The sequence below is a fragment of the Gymnodraco acuticeps genome, unplaced genomic scaffold (assembly GCF_902827175.1).
Source record: "Gymnodraco acuticeps unplaced genomic scaffold, fGymAcu1.1, whole genome shotgun sequence".
In the NCBI taxonomy this organism is placed as follows: domain Eukaryota; kingdom Metazoa; phylum Chordata; class Actinopteri; order Perciformes; family Bathydraconidae; genus Gymnodraco; species Gymnodraco acuticeps.
In genome coordinates this window covers 348393-371483 of record NW_022989961.1, presented here as the reverse complement: position 1 = coordinate 371483, position 23091 = coordinate 348393, and the positions used below count along the sequence as shown (strand labels likewise).

General features: G+C 42.5%; 3 protein-coding genes across 5 annotated transcripts in view; 2 read left to right on the top strand and 1 right to left on the bottom strand.

Moving 5' to 3' along the window:
- The window catches only part of LOC117542862 (lysine-specific demethylase RSBN1L-like), a 49459-nt gene extending 44985 nt beyond the window's left edge, over positions 1–4474 (top strand). Inside the window, exon 9 of the mRNA XM_034210744.1 lies at positions 319–4474. Coding sequence (XP_034066635.1) covers positions 319–2004 — 1686 coding nt within the window. The 3' untranslated portion in view covers positions 2005–4474. The remainder of the gene's footprint in view (positions 1–318) is intronic.
- Positions 4475–6031: 1557 nt separating this feature from the next.
- Positions 6032–8237, bottom strand: LOC117542856 (transmembrane protein 60-like). The gene is made up of 3 exons (XM_034210736.1): positions 8068–8237; positions 7681–7772; positions 6032–7483 (listed from the first exon to the last, which is right to left on the bottom strand). Exons 2-3 carry the CDS (start codon positions 7762–7764, stop codon positions 7166–7168), a joined length of 402 nt encoding a protein of 133 aa, XP_034066627.1. The 5' UTR covers positions 7765–7772; positions 8068–8237; the 3' UTR covers positions 6032–7165.
- Positions 8238–8427: 190 nt separating this feature from the next.
- Positions 8428–23091, top strand: part of LOC117542863 (putative homeodomain transcription factor 2) — a gene marked incomplete at its 3' end in the record, with an annotated part of 44480 nt that continues 29816 nt past the window's right edge. Inside the window, 1 exon segment of one of the 3 annotated variants that reach the window (XM_034210745.1) lies at positions 8428–8756. 3 annotated transcript variants of the gene reach the window in all.

Sequence of the window (23091 nt, the reverse complement as noted above, 5' to 3'; positions counted from 1 at the left end):
GATGGAAAACTGAAAGATTAAATAATTGTAATTACATTTTTAATGATTCAAAATATCAGTTTTAAGATGCATGTCAGGATCTAAAGATGGAGCCGCTTAGTTTCCTCCATTCAAACTAGTCTAGTGGACTTGACTCAGTGTCCTGTCCCAATTTGTGTGTAGACTGTCATTTTTTATAAATGTACTGTTGTGCCTTCTTTTTATTTGTACCCCCTAATGTGTGTATATGTATATATGTGTCTTCGTATGAGTGTGTGTGTATATATATATACACACACACTAAAGCTGCCTCTGACTCAAACCCCTCTCTTCTCACAGTGTGTGCAGTGGGTGGATGATGCCAAACTGAACCAGCTGCGCAGGGAGGGCATCCACTACGCCCGCATCCACCTGAGCCACAACGACATCTACTTCATCCCTCGCAACGTGGTGCATCAGTTCAAGACCGTGTCGTCCGTCTGCAGCCTGGCATGGCACGTACGCTTAAGGAAATACCACCAGGGAGCAGGAGAGGAGGAGGAGGAGGAGGAGGAGGAGGAAGAAGAGGAGGAGGAGGAGGAGGAGGAGGTGATAGTGAAAGTAGAGGAGGAGCAGGTTGAGCCGAGGGAGAAAGAGAGGAAAAAAGTGGAGGAAAAAGAGGAGAGGAGAAAAAAAAAGAGTGAGAAAGGAGTGAAGGTGAAGATAAAGAAGGAGGAAGAGGCGGCTGATGGGTTGGAAAACCGAGCGCTGCCAGCTGTGAGAAAACAGGAAGTGGCTCATCACCCCGCCCCCCTGCTGGACTCCAACATGAACAGAGGCAAACGGCTGGAGAAGGAGAGGGGGAAAGAAGGAGGGGAACTCAAACGGCAGGACTCACCTCCTGGAAGGGTGAGAGCAGACCTTCCAGTGCCTCCTCTCTGCAAGAACAACTCACCTTCATCTCACCCTCCTCATCAGGACACCAAACCCAAAGCAGCATCATCAAAGCACCTTCATCTCCACCCTCATCATCATCCCTCAGACAGCAGAGGCACGTCTTCCACTTCAAAGCCTTCAGCTCCTCAATCCCCCATCTCCAAGCCTTCCTCCTGTTCATCAGCTGTTACTCCTTCACACTCCTCCTCTCCTGCTCTCTCCTCCTCTTCCTCACCCCTGACTCCCAGACCTGCAGCGGTCTTCTCCAAACGTCCTCCCCCCGGCGTCTCCTCCACCCCCCGACTGCCTCCCTCCTCTCAGTCGGACAGGACAAAGACTGATGTGGCGTCAGAGCCCGGGAGGCGGTTGCAGCCGGGGGTCCGATCCTCGCACGGCCCCCCCGCTGTGCACTCACACTCCTCCAGAGGGGACACACACCCAGCCCCTCGAGACTCCCGCACACACCCCCTGCAGGAGAGATGGCCTCACAGTGCGGACTCTAGACTGTCTTCTGATCCTCACATGCACCTGCAGCAGTACACCCACCAGCACCTCCCCCCTCCTCCCCTCCCCCACATGCTCCCCCCGTCTTTCTCCCCTCTCCTGCCACCCTCACATCTCCCTCACAGAGGAGTCCGCCTCCCCCCGAATCCGCTCTCACAGCCGCTGAACTCGTATCAGAAAGCTCTGCCTCACATGAGCCGGCTCCACCTGCCCCCCCCTCACCCCCCACTCCCCCCCAACATCAGCATGCAGTCTCAGACATACTACCAGCCTCCTCTGCTCTCCGCCCCGTGTGGACCTCCCCTCCCCAGCTCCCAGTCTCTCCCCCCTCACCTTCCTCACCACCACCAGTATGCCAACACCTTCTTCCCCCCGCAGCATCCCCACTTCTCCCCTCACCCCTTCCCCCCCCCTCAGTCTTACCACTCTTACCCGCCACAATACCAGCCACAGTCTTATCCTCACCCGCCTCCTCCTCCTCCTCCTCCTACCTCCTCGCCGCCTCCCCCTCCTCCTTCTCATCCGCCTCCCCCTCAGCCTCCCCCGGCTCTCCTCCTCCCCCCCCCTCACAGCACGGAGAGCAGCAGAAACAGGTGTAATAGTTAGTGTACATAAGGATGCTGTTTTGTATTTGTGATGAACAATGTAAAAAGGAAAACTGGTTCAGAACACGGAGTCGGACCTGGTTCTGGACTGCTTCAGATTGTACCGCCCCGATTGGGTCTCGTTGTTGCATTCATCAGCAGTTTTGGCCTTCAGTCACGCTCCAGATTTGACTTTGAAGAAGATTTGATTCAGGAAGAAGTTCTCAGTGTCTGCCAAACTGCTTCCTGGTTCCGTTTTTTGAGGTGAGCCACCAGAGGTAGGAAGGAAAAGGTAAATGTCTGCTCTGACATATTTTACATATTTCTATGAACAAGGTCACGATGATGACCTTTTTGTGAATCTTGCAGCTAATGCTTCCAATTTTGTGGCTTTTTTTCGTATATTCTTTGTGCCCAAGACTGTTTCTGGAATATGATGGGTCAAACCATGATATTATACAATACACTATTGTATTGATATAATATTGCTACATTTGCTCTAACATTCTGAATCCATACATCATAATGAAAACAGTTGATCAGAATACATTTCTCAGATATTGTATTTTGAGCTTTAAAGCTCTGCAATAATCTTCTAACAATAAATATAAATTAGGGCTGCTCGATTATGGCACAAATCATAATCTCGATTATTTGGGTCAATAATTGATATCACAATTATTAAAAACGATTATCCATTTACTTTGAAAACATCCATTTATTGAAAGAAAAAGGTGTATGTTTTTAACAGTTGATTACCCTGAACTTTAAGTATAATTCAACTGATAAACCAATTAAAAAAAAAATATATATATATATTTTTAGATAAATAATAATAATTAAAAAAAATCGTTTTATTTCGATTATGTTGTTTTCATAATCGTTGCAAGCCAAAATCGTAATTGCGATTAAAATACGATGAATTGAGCAGCCCTAATATAAATGCACTTCCCCATTATTGATATGGTGACAGCACATATCACTATTTCTATTCTGACTTTAAAGTCGTGTCCTATTGAATCCTGTTGGGATTTTTAAAATGAGATCCAGTGTTGTATTGTTAAAAAATCAACAGGTGATCAAATTGGTTGATGGAATATGATGACAAAACAAAGTGAAGTATTATGTTGTACCTGTAGCCCTCAGCAGCAGTGGCAGAGCTCTTACTGCGGTTGTTTATTAGTTCTGGTAAATGAACACTTACTGTTCAGCCAAGCATGAATTAGACCCTGCCCCCAGAGTCTCAGGAAAGCCATCCAGGAGTGGACACATGCATACATAAATATATTGGACTCCTAAAAACAACCCTAGCTACATTTGAGGGTTATTCAAATATGAAATCATGACCTATGCAGCTTGCCATGAGTTAAAGCACACAGCACCTGGATAACAGAAGGAGCAGAGCAGCATCAGATTTGTATCCACTGTAGAGATGATTGGAGCTTCTAATTATATCAGATGATCAACAGGGCCATTTCAGGTTCTTCCTGGATTATTATGTAACTCATTCAGGCCTTTTATCAGACAATTGTTTTAATATTGATGGACGTATGAAGGTACACTGTTGAGAGGTCATTCCCAAAGCACTATTTATCTATTTAAATGAAGTTCAGATGTTTTATTTATCAACCAGGAACTGTTAAAAGTACAATAAATTATTAAAATGATGTTAAAGCAGCAATTATGAATATGTGTCTCCAAGTGGTGAGCATCTCTTCTGTATCATTTCATTGTCAAAAACTTGATTATGTCATTGATGTCTTGATTTTAGTGAGGATATTGGAGTTCAGCCCACATGCTAATGTAGCCCGCAACATTTCCCCAGTGCCTGTCCTGAACTGTGAACTATTTATGACCCAGAGCCACACAGAGAAGGAGTTCTGTCCTTTCATGAGACTTCATTTTGGGGTGTTGTCCCTGTAAAATGAGAGCAAAGCCTTCAATTGCTCTCTAAGCGTTGCTGAAAACTCTCCAAATATCTGTGGTGTACTTTGGGATGAGTGGAAATGCGTGGCTCGGTGGGACCATCTCCGGAAAGCAGGGTTGTGTTTTCAGGATTAGTGTCACCGCCAGTCTGGAAAATGTCCGAAAATGAAGCGTAAGCCTCCAGCTCTCTGGTCAGTTTGCCTTCAGAGGCTGAACCCTCCACTCTGTGGCTCTGAGCGAGGTGATCGAAGACCTTGATGCCAGTTCAAAGACTCTGCAGCTCTTTTTATGCTTTCTTATATTTCAAAAAATAACTGACAGAAACTATTATATTTTTTGTACAAATGTCACAAAATGATGGTTGAAAACAACACAAGTCTTCAAGGGCTGGAGTTGTTTCCAGATCATTTATTTATCTCAAGGTTTTGTTTCTATTTTGTTTACGTGATTTTTAACCGTCAGCACTGTAGTGTACATACGAAGTTTTGTAAGGAAGAAAAACTTGTAGTGTGGTTTCTACTTTAAATATGAGCCTAGCTAATAAAAGGTTCAATGTATGGACAATGTTGGGGTGTTGAGTTGATGTCTCCTGTAGTGTGTTCTATATGTTTTAGTGCATGTTAATGGTCTGCAAAGGCTCAAACCCCTGTGTTCCCTCCAGAGGGAGTTTCTCTCCTGATTTCGCTAAAAAAAGACATTGCGGTTTACTTTTTTTTTTAAATGTGGCGCTTTGTACACCACAATGAGGGACTTCTAGCTGCATTATATTAAATTGAAGGCAGAACTATCCAAATATCACCAACACTCAGCATCTCACACCTCAACACAAGATTATAGATTGCGCTAAGAGGGGAAACAATGATTCGGGGGTGAGAGACACCTGTTTGACGTTTTAAAGGAAGCCTTAAGGTTATTTATCATTTAAAAAAGCAATACCTCCGCCTTTGTCTAATGTTCACCCAGCTGTGGTTTCTCTTGTGTTGTTGTTGCCTCCCACTCTGCAGTCTGCAGAAATAACCTCAGCAGCTTCACAGGTCCAGATTTGAGCAGACATGTTGTACACAGCACAATGCAGAAGCCCTGTAATTCGGGACTGGTTTGTGTCAGGTCACATGTGACTCAAAATTGCCTTTCCCCCCCTCTTCTCATCCTTCCATGCACTCTCACACACACACCAAGAATGCCAGAGGAGCTCAGCTGACCTTTACAGAGTGGGAGTGAGGCAGGAAGTTGGTGCAGAGAGACAAAGACTTTTGGAGGGAATTCTCGGAAAAGCTCAATGAAACACAGACTGAGCACACTGCTGCCGCTCATGGTGCTAATGATCTAGAAACAGTACTTTTCATAGTTGAGTTGAAAATAAATGGGGGTAAACTTAGTTTCCTAGCCCTAAAACACTCAATACTGGAAGTATCAAAGTCCTTCCATAAGGAAAGTAATAGCACAACAATGTAAAAAAGCTGATGAGAAATCCCTACTTCAGTGTATCCGTACCAAATGTACCAGAAGTTCTGATGTAATACTACATGAGTATTTTAATAGTTTTTGTTACAGTTTTCATTCCTTTATAAATATTTAGACAGTCGCCAGTAGTAGTTGTACCTGTGACATATAGTAAAAAGCTAATTATAATATAGACAGAGTAAAAACAAAAATATTGTACTTTGATTGGTGTAAACACTCAACTAAAGCACAAATACCAAAACAAAAAAAGTAACAGAGTAAATGTACTTATTTGACTTCACCACTGCATATATTAGATGTTGTGGTGCAGACTGGTGTATATTTACAGCAGCAGCACTGCAGCTACCTGTAATGATGTGAGGCTCAGCTAGCTCCGCCACATTACGCTGTGTTACGCCTCAGTGCTTGCGGCTGCTGCTCATGTGGGAACAGCTACAGCCAACAGGAACATCCATCACACTGTCCCACAGGTCCTGAACATATGTGAATTTGAAGGGGGAAAGATTGGACCATTCATTCTTTTTGAATTGTTAGTTTGTGCCATAATAGAAATCGATTAACATTCCTAACCACAATACTTTGTTGTACTTGATGCTTCTGAGTGTGTATGTGTACACAATGTTGTATTTGTATGACAATCTGAGGAGAATATCCACAACTTAATATTCAGGATTGGTTTATTTTTGTACAAGACGTGCAACAATCGTGAAATACTTTTGCTCGTACAACTCGTCCCCTTAATGTTAACAAAGTGCAAAATAACGCAAAGAATGTATTTGAAATATTCATAGAAAACAATATGGCACAATACAAATGTCACTCATGGCCGTACAAGAATAACTGCCATTTGAAACACTGAACAGAGCTGGAAGAACGCATTCTGACGCATGTTCAAACCCTAATAATTCAACTTAATATATACAGTGGGAACATGATATTTATCATTACACATGTCATGGAGTTTGGACTTTGTACCTACAGTAATAACAGCGTACTGATTTCCAATGGGGCTTATGATGATTGACATGGTACAGAAGAGACATTGAACAGAGCAGAGGGCAGCCTGTGGAAAAAATCACGAGTTGTTACAAGATAGTTTTATATCCTGCAATTTCCTTATGATTGCAGCCAAAGCAGGCTGCTGTCAGGATCACTTATAAAGTACATTTATCAAATCAAATATGGCTGAGTAGTACTCTGCATAGCCCAGAGATGAAAGGAAAGGGTGTGTGAGTATAGTCAGTATGTAAAGCATACATAGCTAAATGTACATCCAATGATTGGTAACAAAACTGATCAGCATGCAGCTGAATAAAGAAGGGGAAGACAGTTTGCTTCCTCCAGATGTGCAAGCTTATCTACATTAAAACTATTCAGGAAAACTAACTGAAAATGTTGTTGAGTTATAAACAAAAATGACATGTTTACGTTTCTTCCAGTGTAGATTTCACAGTAGTCTTATAATACATGTACAGTTCATCCCATTGTGACATTTCTTTTTCCTTTGTAAGGAAAAATAGGCCATTCATTTGAAGTTATTTTTTTACATTTGAGATGTTACGGTTCCATGCTGAAGCCATCACAGGCTACTCCGCTGAGCTCTGAACACCCCATGATTGAAATGTTTAACACAGTTTGGATGAATACTGATATCTAAAATAATGATTTAATTCCTTCTTGAGTCTTAGTCCTCTCTGGAAACATAATCAGGACAAAAACAAAAGCTCATATTCCACGTTATCTTGGTCATACAAACACAAATCTATTCTCAATGTGTTTTTATGAAGTTCCTTCTAGGCCTCTCTCCTCTCAGGGAAGATGTTCAGCCCCAGCTCCACCAGCGCCCCCAGTAACATGGTCCACAGCGGGATGCACACAAACGTCAGCTTCACTTCGGCCAGCTTCTCCAGCTTGGCGCACAGCGTCAGGCAGAAGCCCAGCTTCAGCAGCATGGCCGTCAGGTACCAGGCCCGCAGGCGCAGGTCGGGGGAGCCGTTGCGGGGGTCGTACCCGGGCTTGCAGCGGCCCGCCATCTTTATGGCAAGCATGAGGATGAGGATGCCATCAAATACCCAGACTGGGAGGAAGATGAGGAACCAGTTCCACTGCACCTGGAGGGAAGAGAGGGAAAAGATCAAGTCGGTGACATCATCATGGTTCATTCCCTATCTATGTCAGTGTGCCAAGTCCAATTGTAGCTGAAGTGGAAAGATGTGAATACTGACGGTGATATGAGATCACCAGTAGGTAAACACTAACTGAAACTGCAAAAAGAGGAGACTTTTTATTAATAGAATAATAACCTTACCTTCCCGTCCAGTTTCAGTACCAGCATGATGAGGAAGACCAGGGTAAAGACCCAGGTCAATAGAACCCTCTGAGCCAGAGACATCTCACTGCCTGGACACCGAGGAGGAAACAGACAGACACAAATAATGATCAACGTTTGCTCTATGCAGTATTTTTGCAACAATAACGACGTATAAGAATAGACAGCCATGTTGGACTTGCTATTCATGGCTATTTCAAATGTACAACCACATCAAACAACATGTACCTAATAATAGCTATATCGAATTATACAATAATGATTTTCATTGATCCTTAGTTAGCTTACAAATGACAGCTAGCTTTTATAGCCCAATAGCATTAAGCTAACCGGTTGTTGTTTTATTTAAGACAACGTCTGACTTACTTCAGCGTGTATCTACATCGGTAGCCGGGATTGTCGTCTTCCTGTAGGGCAGACACAACAACTCATAACGTTTCTGATGATAATTCACATATTTATGAACAGACGTGCACGTTAACTGCAGCAGACGGAGTGATTTTTGGGTCCGTTATCTGTGTTTGTCCCGCCCATCCTGGAAGCCAATTGGTCCTGGTTCCGTTTCCTCACGTTTGTTTCACGTCTGAAGTCTAACCGTAATTATTTTGAAAAGGCGCAAATTCGTTGTTATATTTCCTGTAGTGAGTTTAACGGCCACTAGAGGCTGGTAGAGTTCTTTCTATTTAATTCTGAGTTTGTGTATATATGCGGTTTTCAGTATCACTACATATAACAGCGATATTTTGCTGAGGTATTTGGTTGCTTTGTGGTGAATTTGCTCGTTGCAGTGGCATGTTAGCCCGTTTTTCTACATTCTTGTCTTCGCTTATCGCCTGCGGCGGTTTAAAATGTAATGGCGCCTGTACACAGTGGTTTACGGGCACGAGCTGAAGTTGTATTTTTACAGTGAGAGGCTGAAAGGAAAAAGCTAATGCTTCAAACATCGCGGAGCAGAGTCTGAGCATCTCTTCCAGACAAGTGGACCAGGCTGGATAGCAAAGTGTAGTAATACATGATAGTTTGTGTCTTTGCGGGGACTCGGAGCTGTCTGAAAGGTAAGACTGAGCGGCTGCATGTTGTGTTAGGAAACCATTAATCAGGCTTCAGTATTGTCCAGCTGTGTGAGCTCTTTGTGCCGCCGGTAGCATAACGCTAGCTTAGTAAACGTTAGCCAGGCTGAAGCTAGCAGCAGAAGACATAAGACTGTCTGAAAACATCGTGTCTGCATCTACACAGAGCTAGCTACAACATTAGCTGCCTTTAGAATAATTCATGGCGATGCAGAAACATGTCCTTTTTAGGAGTGAATACACAGTGTAACGTTGCTTTGGTGTTACGTTACTTAAATACTGTAACGTTACTGACTATAACGTTAATTGACACTCGTGTACTTAAAACCATTATATTTAGCCTCACCTAATCTCCACTTGAATTCTACTAAAGCTGCAATGTATGTGTTCATAAAACAACATGAATGAGGATATGTACTGCCTCTGTTAAACACTGTATTGGGTTCCTTCAAGGTTCCTCTGAGGTCACTGCTAAAACTATTCCAAACATTGAGTGGTAGGAATATGCCTTACAACGAATCAACCACCAAGAACCACCAAGAACTTACATTCTGGCATTTTGCAAAAATCCTCAATCTTTTAAGCGTTTGGGTATTTTTTCATTGCCCATTGGATGTTAAAAGTCCTATTTATACTCTATTTCATGAGATGTTGTCCCACCCGTGTGCCTCCACATCTGCTCTTCTCTACTCTTGTATTCTATTGTACAGCCTGTGTTGGTTTTCTCCGCCTCTCCTCTGTCCCTGGGGGACCACTGAACGTTTGGCAGGTCATCTGATTATCCAACATGATTTGCCATGCATGCAGCCAGCCTGTCTGATGCAGTCTCCGCCTAACGCTGTCATCACTCACCCAGATTTTCCACCGCAGTCATAATTTGACCCCTACAATAACCTTCCTCATTATTCCGGCAGAGTCCTGTACGCAAACATTGATGTTTGTTGCTTTGTAACATTGAGACAACCCTTATTTAATTTATGCTGAATCCTTTGAGAACCACAACTTTATTCCAGGACACGTTTATAATGTCAGATCATTCCGGTGTCATATTCCTTGAGCAAAGATCTTCAGTATAGTTCAGTAGCAAACAGCAGGAAGCTGTGTTTTCACTTTTCAAACAGGCAGTGTGTTTGTTACTGGTTGAAAGCTAGGAGATGAGCGCTAAAATCATTGTTGGTCCATATTGCGTGTTTAGGAGAGCGGCAGTGTGTTACACCCAGAGGACGTCTTACAGGATTCCTGGAACACTCCTGACATGCACCTGCATGAACACACACTTAAAGACTACACAGTCTTTGAGGCATTGATTGAAGGATTGACAGTTAGGCCAGTAGTACTTGTCAGTCAGCGTGTGTGTGTTTGTAACTCTAGCATCTATCCACTCAGACTGCTGTCTATTGTCTGACCAGCGTGTTCTCTTTGTCTGCCTCTCTGTTTTACACTTTTTCTCGTTATTGTCTCTCACACACTCTTCAGTCTGTCTCTGTGACGATGTAGCTGTGTATTGTGCCGCTTCAATCTGCCTGCAGGGCTGGTTACATCATTAGCTGCAATGTAGTTACATCACAACTCTAGACTGCCATATCATCTTTATGTTTCATCAACTGCAGAACAGCGATACACCTCACAGACATACAGCCATTGCAGTAAAGAGCGCCGGCAGCAAGGCCAGAGCCATTGCTGCTCAGGATGGGGATTCTACAGCAGGTGCATGTTGACTCTGGACCCTATCAGGCTTCTGTTAAATGCTGCATAGTTTGTATTCTTTGATGGAAATAGGCCTTTTTCTACAGAACACATTTAGCCAGGAAAGAGGAAATGGGACTGGTGTGAATCATACCATTAATAATGAGGGAATTGCTTCTGATTAGTGTGCGTGCTGGCTCAGTGATGTAGCTTTGCTCTCCTGCACACTTGAATAGAACCGAGCATGGTCAATGGTATTAGTCACACCTGTGTGAATAATAATGGTGTAATTTGTCCCGCCGTATCAAGTGTAATGAAGCTCACAGGAACGTGACCAATATGTCAATCAAACGCAGTCTGTCCACGCCAATCCACAGCCTGATCTAATCAGCAGAATAATTCCAATCACCTGTGTAGGCCTTTAAGTCTTTGAACTGAAGGGGCATTGATGAGAGAAAAACATTCCAAATCAGCCATCGGGTTTTCCCTCAAACTTTCTTCAACTCAAATTCCAGTTCTTACCCTTTTTTTAAGATGATACCAACCACCATCAATACAACTTGAATGTTGTATGCAGTAGGGGTGTAACGGTATACGTATTTGTACCGAAAATATTCGGTATGGGCCCTTCGGTTCGGTACACGTGTGTACCAAAGTGTACGGAACGAATATAACGTTAAACGTAAACAATTGACAACGTGAACAACTTTTTGGAAGTAATCTCAGGTGCTGCGTCGCAGCGTTCAGTGTAATTTGCTCACATTGGGTTCAACGCGTCATAGAGCGAGCAAGTCATTTAATTGGACGAGAGGCATACTATGAGAGCTGGGTTGCGGTCGGATAATCCAAAAATCAGCTCCTAACGTCTAACCCTATCTCCTATTCCTTGACCTCTGAGTGAAACGTCACGGGGTTAAGGGATAGTGGATAGGAGAATTCAAAAGGACTTAGGAGAAGAGACTGCGGTGCTTTAGAGAATCCGAATGCACTTTCACTATCCGACGTGTTTATGATGCGCCAGCGGACGTCATGCGTCTGCTGCTGTGGGGAAACTATGGAAACTACAGTTTTCTATACAGCGGACTACAACATGGATGTTTAATAAGAACGAGGGACTACTGTAAACTCATCTAGAGACTCTGCACCGTGCTCTGATGCTGTTGCTTTATGCTTTATGAACGTGGACAACAGAGAAACATATTCTTCATGACCAAAGTTGGAATTGAAATAAAAAAGTGTAACTTATGCTCGTCACCCTCTCCCTCCGGTCCACATTAATACAAATGATCCCAATACGTATGATTGCATGAATTATGAAAAGATCTTAAAATCAATACAAATGTATTTATTATAAACGTTAGTCCTTAACATCTATCACTGTGTATATCACCATTCAAACATCTTTTAAAAGTTGAACAACCCCCACACAGCTCAGTGAAATGTTGACTTTATTTGATCATTTCAGTAAAAACTAACGTTCGTATTTCTCTTTTTGATTATAATACTGATGAACGTTCAAAACAAAGCACTTTGGCAACTTACCACATACGTTTCAAAATGCTTAATAAGCACCGTAACTTTCATGATATCATTTCTCCGTCATAATCGTTTGTGTCCGTGAACGGCCGACTATTGTGTGACGTCAAATGCTGCGGCTGCAATGCATTGTGGGGCAGCATTTTCTCCTCTCCTTTTGGTTATGGAGGTCCAGTGGTTCCTAAGCTAAAGGAGGTTATAAAGGAAGTTTGAAACCTCCTTTCCTTTCATTTGGAGAATTGGAACGGCACTTATCATGGCTGCCACTGAGGGACGTCCGGGTCATTTCACTCCGTTAGGAAGGTTCCTAAGCTAAACGGACTATTCGACTGCAGCCCTGGTCACAGGGATGCGTTCAAATGTAGTCAGTAATTTGAGGAAATGGCGAACGCAGATAAAGTTGAGCTCGAAAATCCTCCAGCATCATTGAAGTCTCCGGTTTGGGAACATTTTGGTTTCGCAGTTACGTACAAGGAGGATGACGGACAAAGACAGGTGGACCGAACCAAAGCTATTTGTCGGCATTGTTCAACTAAAATTGGTTACGCGGCTGGCAATACATCAAACTTGCACACTCATTTGAAAAGGCATCACCCAAACGTGAATATCACCAGTACCAAAAGAAAAAAGACTGAAGTGCAAACCCAACTCCCGCTAGCATGTAAGCCTCCACCACTCGCAGAGAGTTCAGACCGAGCCAAAGCTATTACAAACACCAAATATCCTTATGTTGCCATGTTAGCAACGCGCTACCTGGCTGTATCTGCTACCTCTGTCCCTAGAGAGGGTGTTCTCCACAGCAGGAGACATTGTTAGTGCCAGCAGATCTGCCCTTTCGGCAAGCAATGTGGACAAGTTAATTTTTCTTTAAAAAAACATGAAAATACAATGACAAGCAAGTCCTACTGTCAAACTGGCTGCTTAGGTACTAGTACAGTTCAAATATAGATTATTTCAGTTCATTGAAATGCTGCACCCTAATGTTCATTTTATTATATTTTGCATTTATTTGAGTGAATACATTATTCACAGTTTGATAATCATTAAAAAAAACGTAAAAAATATTTTATGTTTTGTGATCATTTCTTCTGCTGTAACAAACTGTGACCTAAAAACCGAGGTACGTACCGAACCGAAATGTTTGTGAACCGTTACACCCCTAGTATGCAGTGAAACCACAAAGCTATCCGAATTTAAACCCCTCTGCCTTGTTGCAGTTCTGTTTTGATGAGTACCATTGGATCACATCACTCCAGTTCTGAAGTCTTTACACTGGCTTCCTGTGTGTCAAAGAATAGATTTCAAAATACTGCTGCTGGTTTATAAAGCACTGAATGGTTTAGGCCCATTCATACATTTCTGATCTCCTGCTAAATTATGAACCATCCAGATCTCTCAGGTCTTCAGGGACTGGTCAGCTTTCTGTCCCCAGAGTCAGAACTAAACATGGAGAAGCAGCGTTCAGTTATTATGCTCCAAATATCTGGAACAAACTCCCAGAAACCTGCAGGTCCGCTGCAACTCTGACTACTTTTAAATCCAGACTGAAGACTTTTCTTTTTGTCGCTGCTTTTAATTGAACTATTCATATCTTAGACTGCACTGTAACTTTTATCCATGTACTTTTTCTTTTAATGTTTATTTTATTAGCTTTTCTTTTTAATGACTGATTTTAAATGCCCTTTTCTTAATCTCTTTCATTTTTTGTAAAGCACTTTGAATTGCCTTGTGTTGAAAAGTGCTATATAAATAAACTTGCCTTGCCTTGCCATTCATCCGTCTTCCTTTCACAATACTAATGAAGGTCAATACAGAAATTCTTGTGGTTATTTTACTAATCATTTAGTTTGTGTACTGGCAGTACATTTTTATTTATTTGATATTACTGCAAAGAAAAGGACAGCATGTGTGTATTGGGATTTGCATGCTGAAAAAGCTAATCATTCAGAAGGGTAACCTACTCCTGCATGTGTTACTAAAGGGTCATTTGACTGCCTGCATTTATATTGAAATGTTGTCTCCTATGAAATGTGAGTTTAGGGTAGGGTCATGCTGAGGAATACTTTCAGCTGAAAGAATCTTTAACTGAGACATGTTCTTCCCTGGAGTGGAAGTTTTCAAAACAAATTAAAGTGTAATATTTATAATGCTAAGCGCATAGTGCTTCTTATGTCTGACGAAATGAGACTAAAGGAACAAATAAATACAAAATGTATATCTGGAATATTTCTTGAGTTGTCGGACAGAAACTTTATTTGTAGAAGATCTATGATCTTTAGACACATTTAGCTTGATTTTGATCTTAAATAGGCTGTCACCAGTGTTTCCGCCAGGGGGGCGTCTTGCCGTTATTTGACGGCCTTATTAAACTCTGAAGGCTCTGAACTCGAGCCGAGTGCGAAAAGAAAAAAGCGTTTTTATCGCTTGAAAAGTACAAGGACATCCCTCTATTGGAGGGGCAAAGGAGCCTGGTGGGATTCTTTTCGGAGTATTGAAGATCGTTTCCCCGACATCGGCCTCTTTTCAGCTTTTCTTATCTTGGACCCACGGTGCCTGCCACAGGACAACACGGAACGTGCGCGATTTGGACACAATGAGAGCCGGAGCTCTCATCGTGTCCAAAGTCTCGAAGTGAACGGCGAGCGCCGGAGCTCCGCAGCGGCGAAACTGAGTCTCCGTGGTAAACTGTGGTAAAAAGAGCCGGCTCTTCTTAGTGAGCCGAGCCAAATGATCCGGGTCACTAAAAAGAGCCGTAATTCCCATCACTAACGTAAAGAGATATTATCTATAAGGGACGGCTCAATTCAAAATTCAAGTCACCCCTACGCCCTCTCAGCCCTGGTCTGGCGGAAACACTGGCTGTCACAAAGTTAGAAATAAGGCCTTATGTAGAGGGGATTACAAGATGCCTTATTAATGAAACGATCAATGATCTAGCTGATCAGATGGATTTGTGGCAGGTCAGAAATGTCGGTCGGCTGTCTTGTGGAGAGTCAAGGTCCGATTCATCCCATGTCTGCTGTGAAAACCTTGGTTGTAAACTGTAGTGAGCTTGATTTAATATAATTGGAGTTGGATGTTGTGGCTATATGATCGCCATATGATAAAGCCAAGGTATATGTCAAGCGTAGTGTCCTTTTGTGTTACTTGAGCTGTCAGGGATTCTCCCTAAATGATGGAAAACAAGATTCCCATCTGCGACCATTTCACACACACTCTCAGAATCCCCTGACACCCTTGACCCTTCATCGCCGATTGAACAGCGTCAAATTTCCTGTAGGCATGCAAACAAACACACACTTACTTAAACACACACTCGTGCCCCCCCGGCCCGGCTCAGAGATGTAACCTGCACCCGTCATGAAATATTGAGCAGCCCGAGAGAGAGGGAGCAGCTCGTGTTACACATCACGAGTTGCCAAACTCATGAAGGAGGTCTACTCTTGTGCTCAGGCTTTCATTAAACATCCCCGGAGGAAACATTACACTAATAGAAGAGCAGCAGACACAAGAAAGTAACCTGCCCTTTTCTGACATCTTCCTATTCTCTGATGTTCAGTGGAGTTGGACTGTCTGACTGCCATGTTCTGCTTACTCAGTCAACAAGCAAAAGTCATTTGTTTTCTTCACAATTTCATGTATTTTGCTGTGGCTGACTTGTTGCCTTGGCAGCGATGTTTTTAAGCAGATTGTGACACATTTTCACAGTCAAACAATTATAAAATGTGTATTTATAAAGCCCAATATCATAAATTACACACTTGTCACCCTTGCAGCGTACAAGGTAAAACTCTTACAAATACCCACCATTAACGGGAACAAATGTAAGAAACCTTTGGGTGAGCAACAGAGGAGGGATCCCTCTCCTAGGACGGACAGACATGCAAAAGATGTTGTGTACATTTACAACATAGTGTAACATCAATAATGTGACGTATATTTAAAAAAAGGATTGGGTTGGAAGTCAACAACCAAGTGCCACCAACACATAATCACAGCTATCTGAGCCTTCCTCAGTCTCCATATAGAGAGCAAATAAAGCCTGTTACATGAACCCTCGCCCTAAACCTAACATCAAAGTTCATCCAGTTGAAAGAGCTCTGATGCAGCTGCTGCAGATGGAGGGATTAAGGAGTGTATTCAGCTGCACATCACAAGGTTTAGGAGACACACACTCCACTGCTCTGCTAATCTTACATCCACAGAAAACATATCATACTTTTATGGTATCATTCTGACCATGGAGCTTTAAAAGGTCATACAAGTCTGCTTGATTAAGAGGTGGCTTGAAAGCTTTTTAATTCCCTTTTTTTATCAAATAAGAAATGTAGTAGCAAATCCTCTATAATTCTCTTTATCTGACATTTGGGGAAAAAGGGAATCTGTCTAGTCCGTTTCTGTGTCTTTACCTTTTTCTCTACCTGTCCACCTCTTGCTCTGAGGAATAATTGTGAATGCATGATGTGATCAGCCACCTGACAGATCTTGACACTTAATGGTGTGGCTTTTTGCTGGAACAATACAACTTGTTTTCCTCAGGAGCTTATAAGCATAATATCATATTTGTTTTAAAAGAAAAAGTAATTTCTTCTGACATTAGTGGAGGTTTCTGACCTTAAGAGTTAAGAGAAAAAACAAGTGTGTGTAAGAATCAAAGAGAGGGTTGGAGGTTGCATAACTAATAACATTACATGTAATGACAACCATTATAAATCACACACCTGACTCTCGCCACACACAACCACTTTTTATTTACACCTAAAACACACTGCTCTTTTTAAGCTGTAGCGATTGTTTCTGTGTAGTTGCTGGGAAAAGCCAATGGACACAGTTTAACATGGATATTTATTTGTAATTAATTTTCCAAATAAGCCAAAACGTTCATTTAATTCTTGTTCCATAAATAGCCAAGATCAGTTTTTACCAAAAATCTTAAACAGTTATACACTGCCATATAAGTATGACTCTTTTCTTTTCTCTTAACGGCCCTCAAAGGCAGCACAAAGCCACACAGCATCCACCCCACTCACATTCAAACAGTGGCTATAAAAGACATGTGGCTTATTTCCTGCTCACACACAAAAACACACATGCATCTAAACTTGTGACTAGTGGTGCACGATAATTATCGGCCCGATAATTATCGGTCCGATATTAGGAATTATGACGTCATCCCGATAAACCCGATAAAAGTATTAATAGCCCCGATAATATACAATATATTTTTTGGGTAAAAATAAATACTGCGGTGTGGGTGGATTGGGATGAGGGACACTTGTTTTTCACTCGGCTCTTCCCGTTTTGCCAGTACTGTGGTATTAGTGGTTTAGGAAGAGGGGAGTTTTTCACAAATCCAGCGCTCCCTAACTCATGCCTGGCTGTGACGTAAATGGTGTGCGGCCGTGAAGCCAGGACAGTAAACAAACATGTCGCCGGTAGTATGGGACTATTTCAAAGTTTCAGAGTTAGATAGTTCGCTTGCTATTTGTATTAACAAATGCAGAAGTTCCACGAGGAGGGAAAAAGGCAACGAGCTATAATACTTCCAACCTGATTAGTCACCTGAAACATCGCCATCGCTACGATGGTGTGTGCACGAAGACGCCTGCGCTGCTAAACTAGCGGCGAATCCAAAGCCAGCTGCAAAGGCACCGGGGCTTTTACCTATCGACGAGGCTTTTGAAAAAGGCAAGGAGTTTGCCAGAGACGACCCCAGGGCTAAAACGATCTCTAACGTCATCATAGAAATGATGGCGCTTGACGAGAGTCAAAACTGTTCTTGGCTTTGTTTTGTTCATAGTAGTAATGCTCATGTCATTTGCTCACTACTAGTCTTTTTTTACCACCAGGTGTGCAAAAACATTTAATATATATATATTATATTATTATCGGTTATCGGTATCGGTCTTGAGAAGCAGGAAGTTATTGGTATCGGTTTAAAAAACAACAATATCGTGCATCCCTACTTGTGACACACACAAACACTGTCAGTGGCACAAAAGGAGTCCTCATAAACACTGGCCTACATAATACACACGGTCTACTCTCTGTCTTTCTGTTAATGGGTCAGTTCAGTCGTGTGTGTGTGTGTGTGTGTGTGTGTGTGTGTGTGTGTGTGTGTGTGTGTGTGTGTGTGTGTGTGTGTGTGTGTGTGTGTGTGTGTGTGTGTGTGTGTGTGTGTGTGTGTGTGTGTGTGTGTGTGTGTGTGTGTGTGTGTGTGTGTGTGTGTGTGTGTGTGTGTGTGTGTGTGTGTGTGTGTGTGTGTGTGTGTGTGTGTGTGTGTGTGTGTGTGTGTGTGTGTGTGTGTGTGTGTGTGTGTGTGTGTGTGTGTGTGTGTGTGTGTGTGTGTGTGTGTGTGTGTGTGTGTGTGTGTGTGTGTGTGTGTGTGTGTGTGTGTGTGTGTAAAATAAAGCTTTTTTTTTTTTTTAAAACAAGTTTTGTTTGTAGCCTTAGTGTTATGAAAAATAACTTGAAGAATAAATAAAAATCGAGCACATTAAAACTTCTGAAGTATTTTTTTTCGTAAGGAAATGTGGCCTCTAATCTAGGAGGTTCACAGGAAAACACCTAGAAATGATATTCTGGTCACTGGAGTCAAGGACCTTGGAAAGAAAACCAGCTGTGTGTGCATCTGTTTTCTAGGCCCTGTTCCCTAAATACCCTTAAGCAAACCTCAGTGTATTTTGGGAACACTGGGAGGGTGTGGTTTTGGAGAAAGAAAAGTGTGTTGGGAAATAACTCACCCTGCCTATTGCTTGTTGTTATTTTCTCCAGGATAAATAATAACACAGTTTACAGCTAATCCTGTGTGTGAAATTGGGCAGTGGTATGAGTCTGTGTGTGTTTCTCTGAGTGAACCAGCGCTGGTTTCCCACTGGGGTAATGAGGGGATTTGGAGGCTTTGAACAGGGAGGCTCCGTCTGTGTTTTCTTATCGCTGCCTCTGCATGGGGATTGTCTTTGAGAGTTACAAACAGTAACCATGGCTGTTTGTGGAAATGCTCTAATGATGGGTTGTTGTTTGTCTGCCAGGATAAACGTCTTGTTTTCTCTCTCTGGTCATGCTTCTGATTGTTGTGCTGCGCACTCTGATACGTCGTCAAAGCAGGAGTTGTTACGAAATGTAGCTCCACAGTAAATGGACACCAAGGTTTTGTGAGGACATGCACAGTACTGTCTAAAATAAGTGCACATGTTGCTTTGAACTTCTTGGATTGAGTTGTATGCAGAATGTACCTCCTCTGGTATGTTAGCAAGACAACACAAGTGATCAATTCTGTTTATTTGAAATGATGTTATCAAAGAGCAGAATAGTCTGTCTCTGTTAGAGCAGCCAAAATGTGTATTTACCTTCCTTTCACTTTCTTTGTCCAATTTCCTTTTTCTACCTCTGCCTCTATTACCTCTCTACTCCAGACTGTCCACTTAAGTTGTAATATGAAGGCCATTATTGACACTGTAAACTCATTAGCTCATGTAGCTACTGCACATAAAAAAGCCCAAACCAGCATGCTTCTTCTTTATAGCCAATCTTAAATTGTCTGTATGGTGTAATAGCAAAAAGCAAGTGTACGATATGTCAGGAATAGTGTGGCTCAGCAGTGTAAGATGGAGGGAGGAGTGATGATCGTTATCGACAACAGCAAGCAAGAGTCTTTCTTCCTGTTGCTAAAAATGTCTCCTTCGGGGGCAGAAATACATGCGCGTGCACACACGCACACGCACGCACGCATCTCTGCAGCATGCATGCAGGAACAGGGTTTTTTGGAGTGTTGTGCATTAGTCAGCTGGTAGTTTCGTGTTAGCGTACAAACACACTCGGCTCTGAGCAAAACGTTTCCTGCTTCACATTCTTGACACACTGAGCCCACTCTCTGTCCTTGCGGCACACAAAGTCTTTGACACACTGGCACTAATACTTCCCAGTGTGTTTGAAGTGGCACCTTTATCACGCGTATAAAAACATGAAGTGTTTCCACAGATAAGCCGTGGGGCCAATAAACGGTCCTGGAGTATGACTTCTCTCACTTTTCTTTCACGGTAAACTGCGTCACAGACTGTGGATGACAGCAAAATGAACTCAGTAATTGCTTTAAAAAGAAAATATCAGCACTTCTAGGAAAAGCAATATTTGAGTGGAGAGGGTGACACAGATCTCAGTGGAGGAACTGACTGAGGCTGGCTGCACAAACAAGCCTTCACATGCAAAGCAGGATGCTTCACTTCTTTAAGGTTGGATCTCTGAGTGGAAAACTTGTGAGTAAAAAGAGTCAAGTTGTAAAAGCCATCATCAATTCTACCCCTTAAAAAAAGGAAGGAAACGCTTATTTTTGCAATATTTTATATGATTTAATAATATTTGCAGTCTCTGACCTCCAGCACCCCCACTCACAAAGCAGCACTTTGCACTTATGTAACAGAGACATAGAAAAGGGATACAACTGGATAGAAAAGCATAGGAGTAAGGCCGAGAAAGAGGAGGGGGAAATAACGGAAAAGAGTTTTCTTCAGTTAACCGTTAATTTCTATACGCATCTCCTTCCACCTCCCGCTACAGAGACCATTTTAGTTTTGGTGTTTGAGATCAAATAAGCTACATTAGTCCCTTTTTGAGTGTCAAATCCCATGTGAAGTATCTCCTGGTTCCCAAAAACCATAACCGCTCAGATCACCAGATGATCCTGTCTCAGAGAGGACTTTTCACCGACTGTCACACTGACATATCTACAAACAAATTGAAGTTGCAGCAGCCACACATGATTCATTGTAATGAAACCCTTATGCATTACATTACATGTCACTTGTTAGACACTTTTATCCAAAGCGACTTACATACTCAATACTGTGGGCAATCCCCACAGGAGCAATTTGGGGTAAAGTGTCTTGCCCAGGGACACAACGACATGCTGACTGCAGTGGGGTTTGAACCTGTGCTCCCCTGATCCGAACACCTACGCACTAGTCTGCGCCACACATCCCCCCCCCCCATAATGCACTCATGACATACACTGAACAAACATTTAAATGCAACACTTTTGTTTTTGCTCCCATTTTTCATGAGATAAACTGAAAAATCTAAAACATTTTCTATAAACACAAAATAACCATTTCTCTCAAATATTGTTCACAAATCTGAAAAAATCTGTGATAGTGAGCACTTCTCCTTTGCCGAGATAATCAAATCAAATGAAGTTTCATTTATATAGCACATTTATAAACGATTTTTGGTCGAGCCAATGTGCTGTACATATAATAAAAATAGCCTACAGTAGAGACACTTTACAGCAAATACAACAGCACAGATTGTTCAGAATATCAGTATGAGAAAAACGACACCCTCTGTCCTTAGACCCTCACATTGTACAAGGAAAAACTTCCAGAGAAAACCCACAGTTTAAAGGGGAACATGGGAGAAACCTCAGGGAGAGCAACAGAGGAGGGATCCCTCTCCCAGGACGGACAGACGTGCAATAGATGCCGTGTGTAAATCGAAGAGATAATACATTTTACAGCATATAGACCGAATGTTAGGAAATGCATGTGTCTGTAATAAGAAGATGAATCCACGAGGATGTCAACTACAATCCTGTGGAAGCCATCGGGGAAGCAGCATGGCGAGACCCAAGGCAGGACCGCAGAGACAGGTTCAGCCACGACCCGAACGTCCACGACTTAATCCAGAACTCAGGATAGAGGATCCAAGACACAGGACTACAGCAAGAGGATCAGCCTCGACTCCGGATCCCGGCGTAGATATAGATACAAAACAAGAAAAAATATTTGGCTGGGTTAATCGGAACAAGAGAATACACAGACACAGACAGAGAGGGGAAAGGTCATTGGATAAAAGTTATTCTTGATAACCCTCTAAAAAGATCTCATGAACTTCCCCACTCAATGTATCAAGACCCGAGCAGTTCTATTAGATATAGGATAAGAAACAGAGAGAGGGAGCACAACAACCTATCTCTTCGTCAGATGCACTCCCCCGCTTATCTAAGCGACTCTGTACCCCGTTACCCTCTACAAGGCCATAGACCAGCAGAGGGAAAATGGGGGGTGGGTAAGGGTTTTTAAGAATAAACCACAAGGGTCTAAAGGAAAAAAAAAGATGAAATATATATAAGGTACTATATTTTAAGTAATCCTATCTACTATTCCTATATTCGAATATTTTAAAAATACTTTATGAAATCCTATGTTATGTTATAAATATTAAAATAAAGAACTAAATAAATAGATAATTAAACAAAAGCCAGAGAGAAAAAGTGAGTTTTAAGTGTTGATTTAAAAACCCCCAGGGTCTGGGCCGACCTCACATGGAGGGACTAAGTATTCCAGAGCCTAAGGCCAGCCGCTGCGAAAGCTCTATGCCCTCAGGTTTTAAGCCTGGTCTTAGGCACTATCAACAACAGCTGATCAGCCGACCTTAAGGCTCTGCCTGGGGTGTAGCGATGGAGAAGTTCGGCTATATAGGCAGGAGCCAGCCCATTTAGGGCTTTAAAAACAAATAAAAGAAGTTTAAAATCTATTCTGAACCGAACTGGAAGCCAGTGCAATGAAGCCAGAATTGGGGTGATATGGTCGCGCTTTTTATGGCCAGTGAGAAGACGTGCAACTGCATTCTGAACTAGCTGGAGGCGTCTAATTGAGGCCTGGTCCACATTCTAAAGTAATGCGTTACTGTGAAAAGTAACGTTTTAGTTACTTACAAAAAGGGCTCCCATGAATGCCCTTATAGCCTTCATTTCAGTACTGTTATTGCATTGGAGAATAATACAATCTGTTGATCAACTTGACATGCCTTATATGCAATCTGGATTGCATCGATATTAGCTGGCTTTCCATTTTTGTATATTCTTTCTCCAGGTAGTTGGAAAAAGTTTTCCGTCCCATATGCCGTGTGCCGCCCGGACATGCTATCATGCTAACTAGCTCCCTGAAAGCGGGTGACTCCACTGTAGCAATAGCCTGCATGTGTTCTACAACATACCGTGCAATGGCTTTATCGACGTTTCCCTGGCTAGCAGTCCCTTGGTTAAAATCCAGCCGCTGTTGCTTAGGTGGAGGTGGAGTGGCGTCGGCTGAGTCTCTGTGGT

Excerpts from the sequence above, each read along its gene's own strand:
- LOC117542856 (XM_034210736.1), bottom strand. The coding sequence starts at position 7,764 with ATGTCTCTGGCTCAGAGGGTTCTATTGACCTGGGTCTTTACCCTGGTC. Across the intron at positions 7,484-7,680 it reads TACTGAAACTGGACGGGAAG|GTGCAGTGGAACTGGTTCCT; the intron begins GTAAGGTTATTA and ends TCTTCCCTCCAG.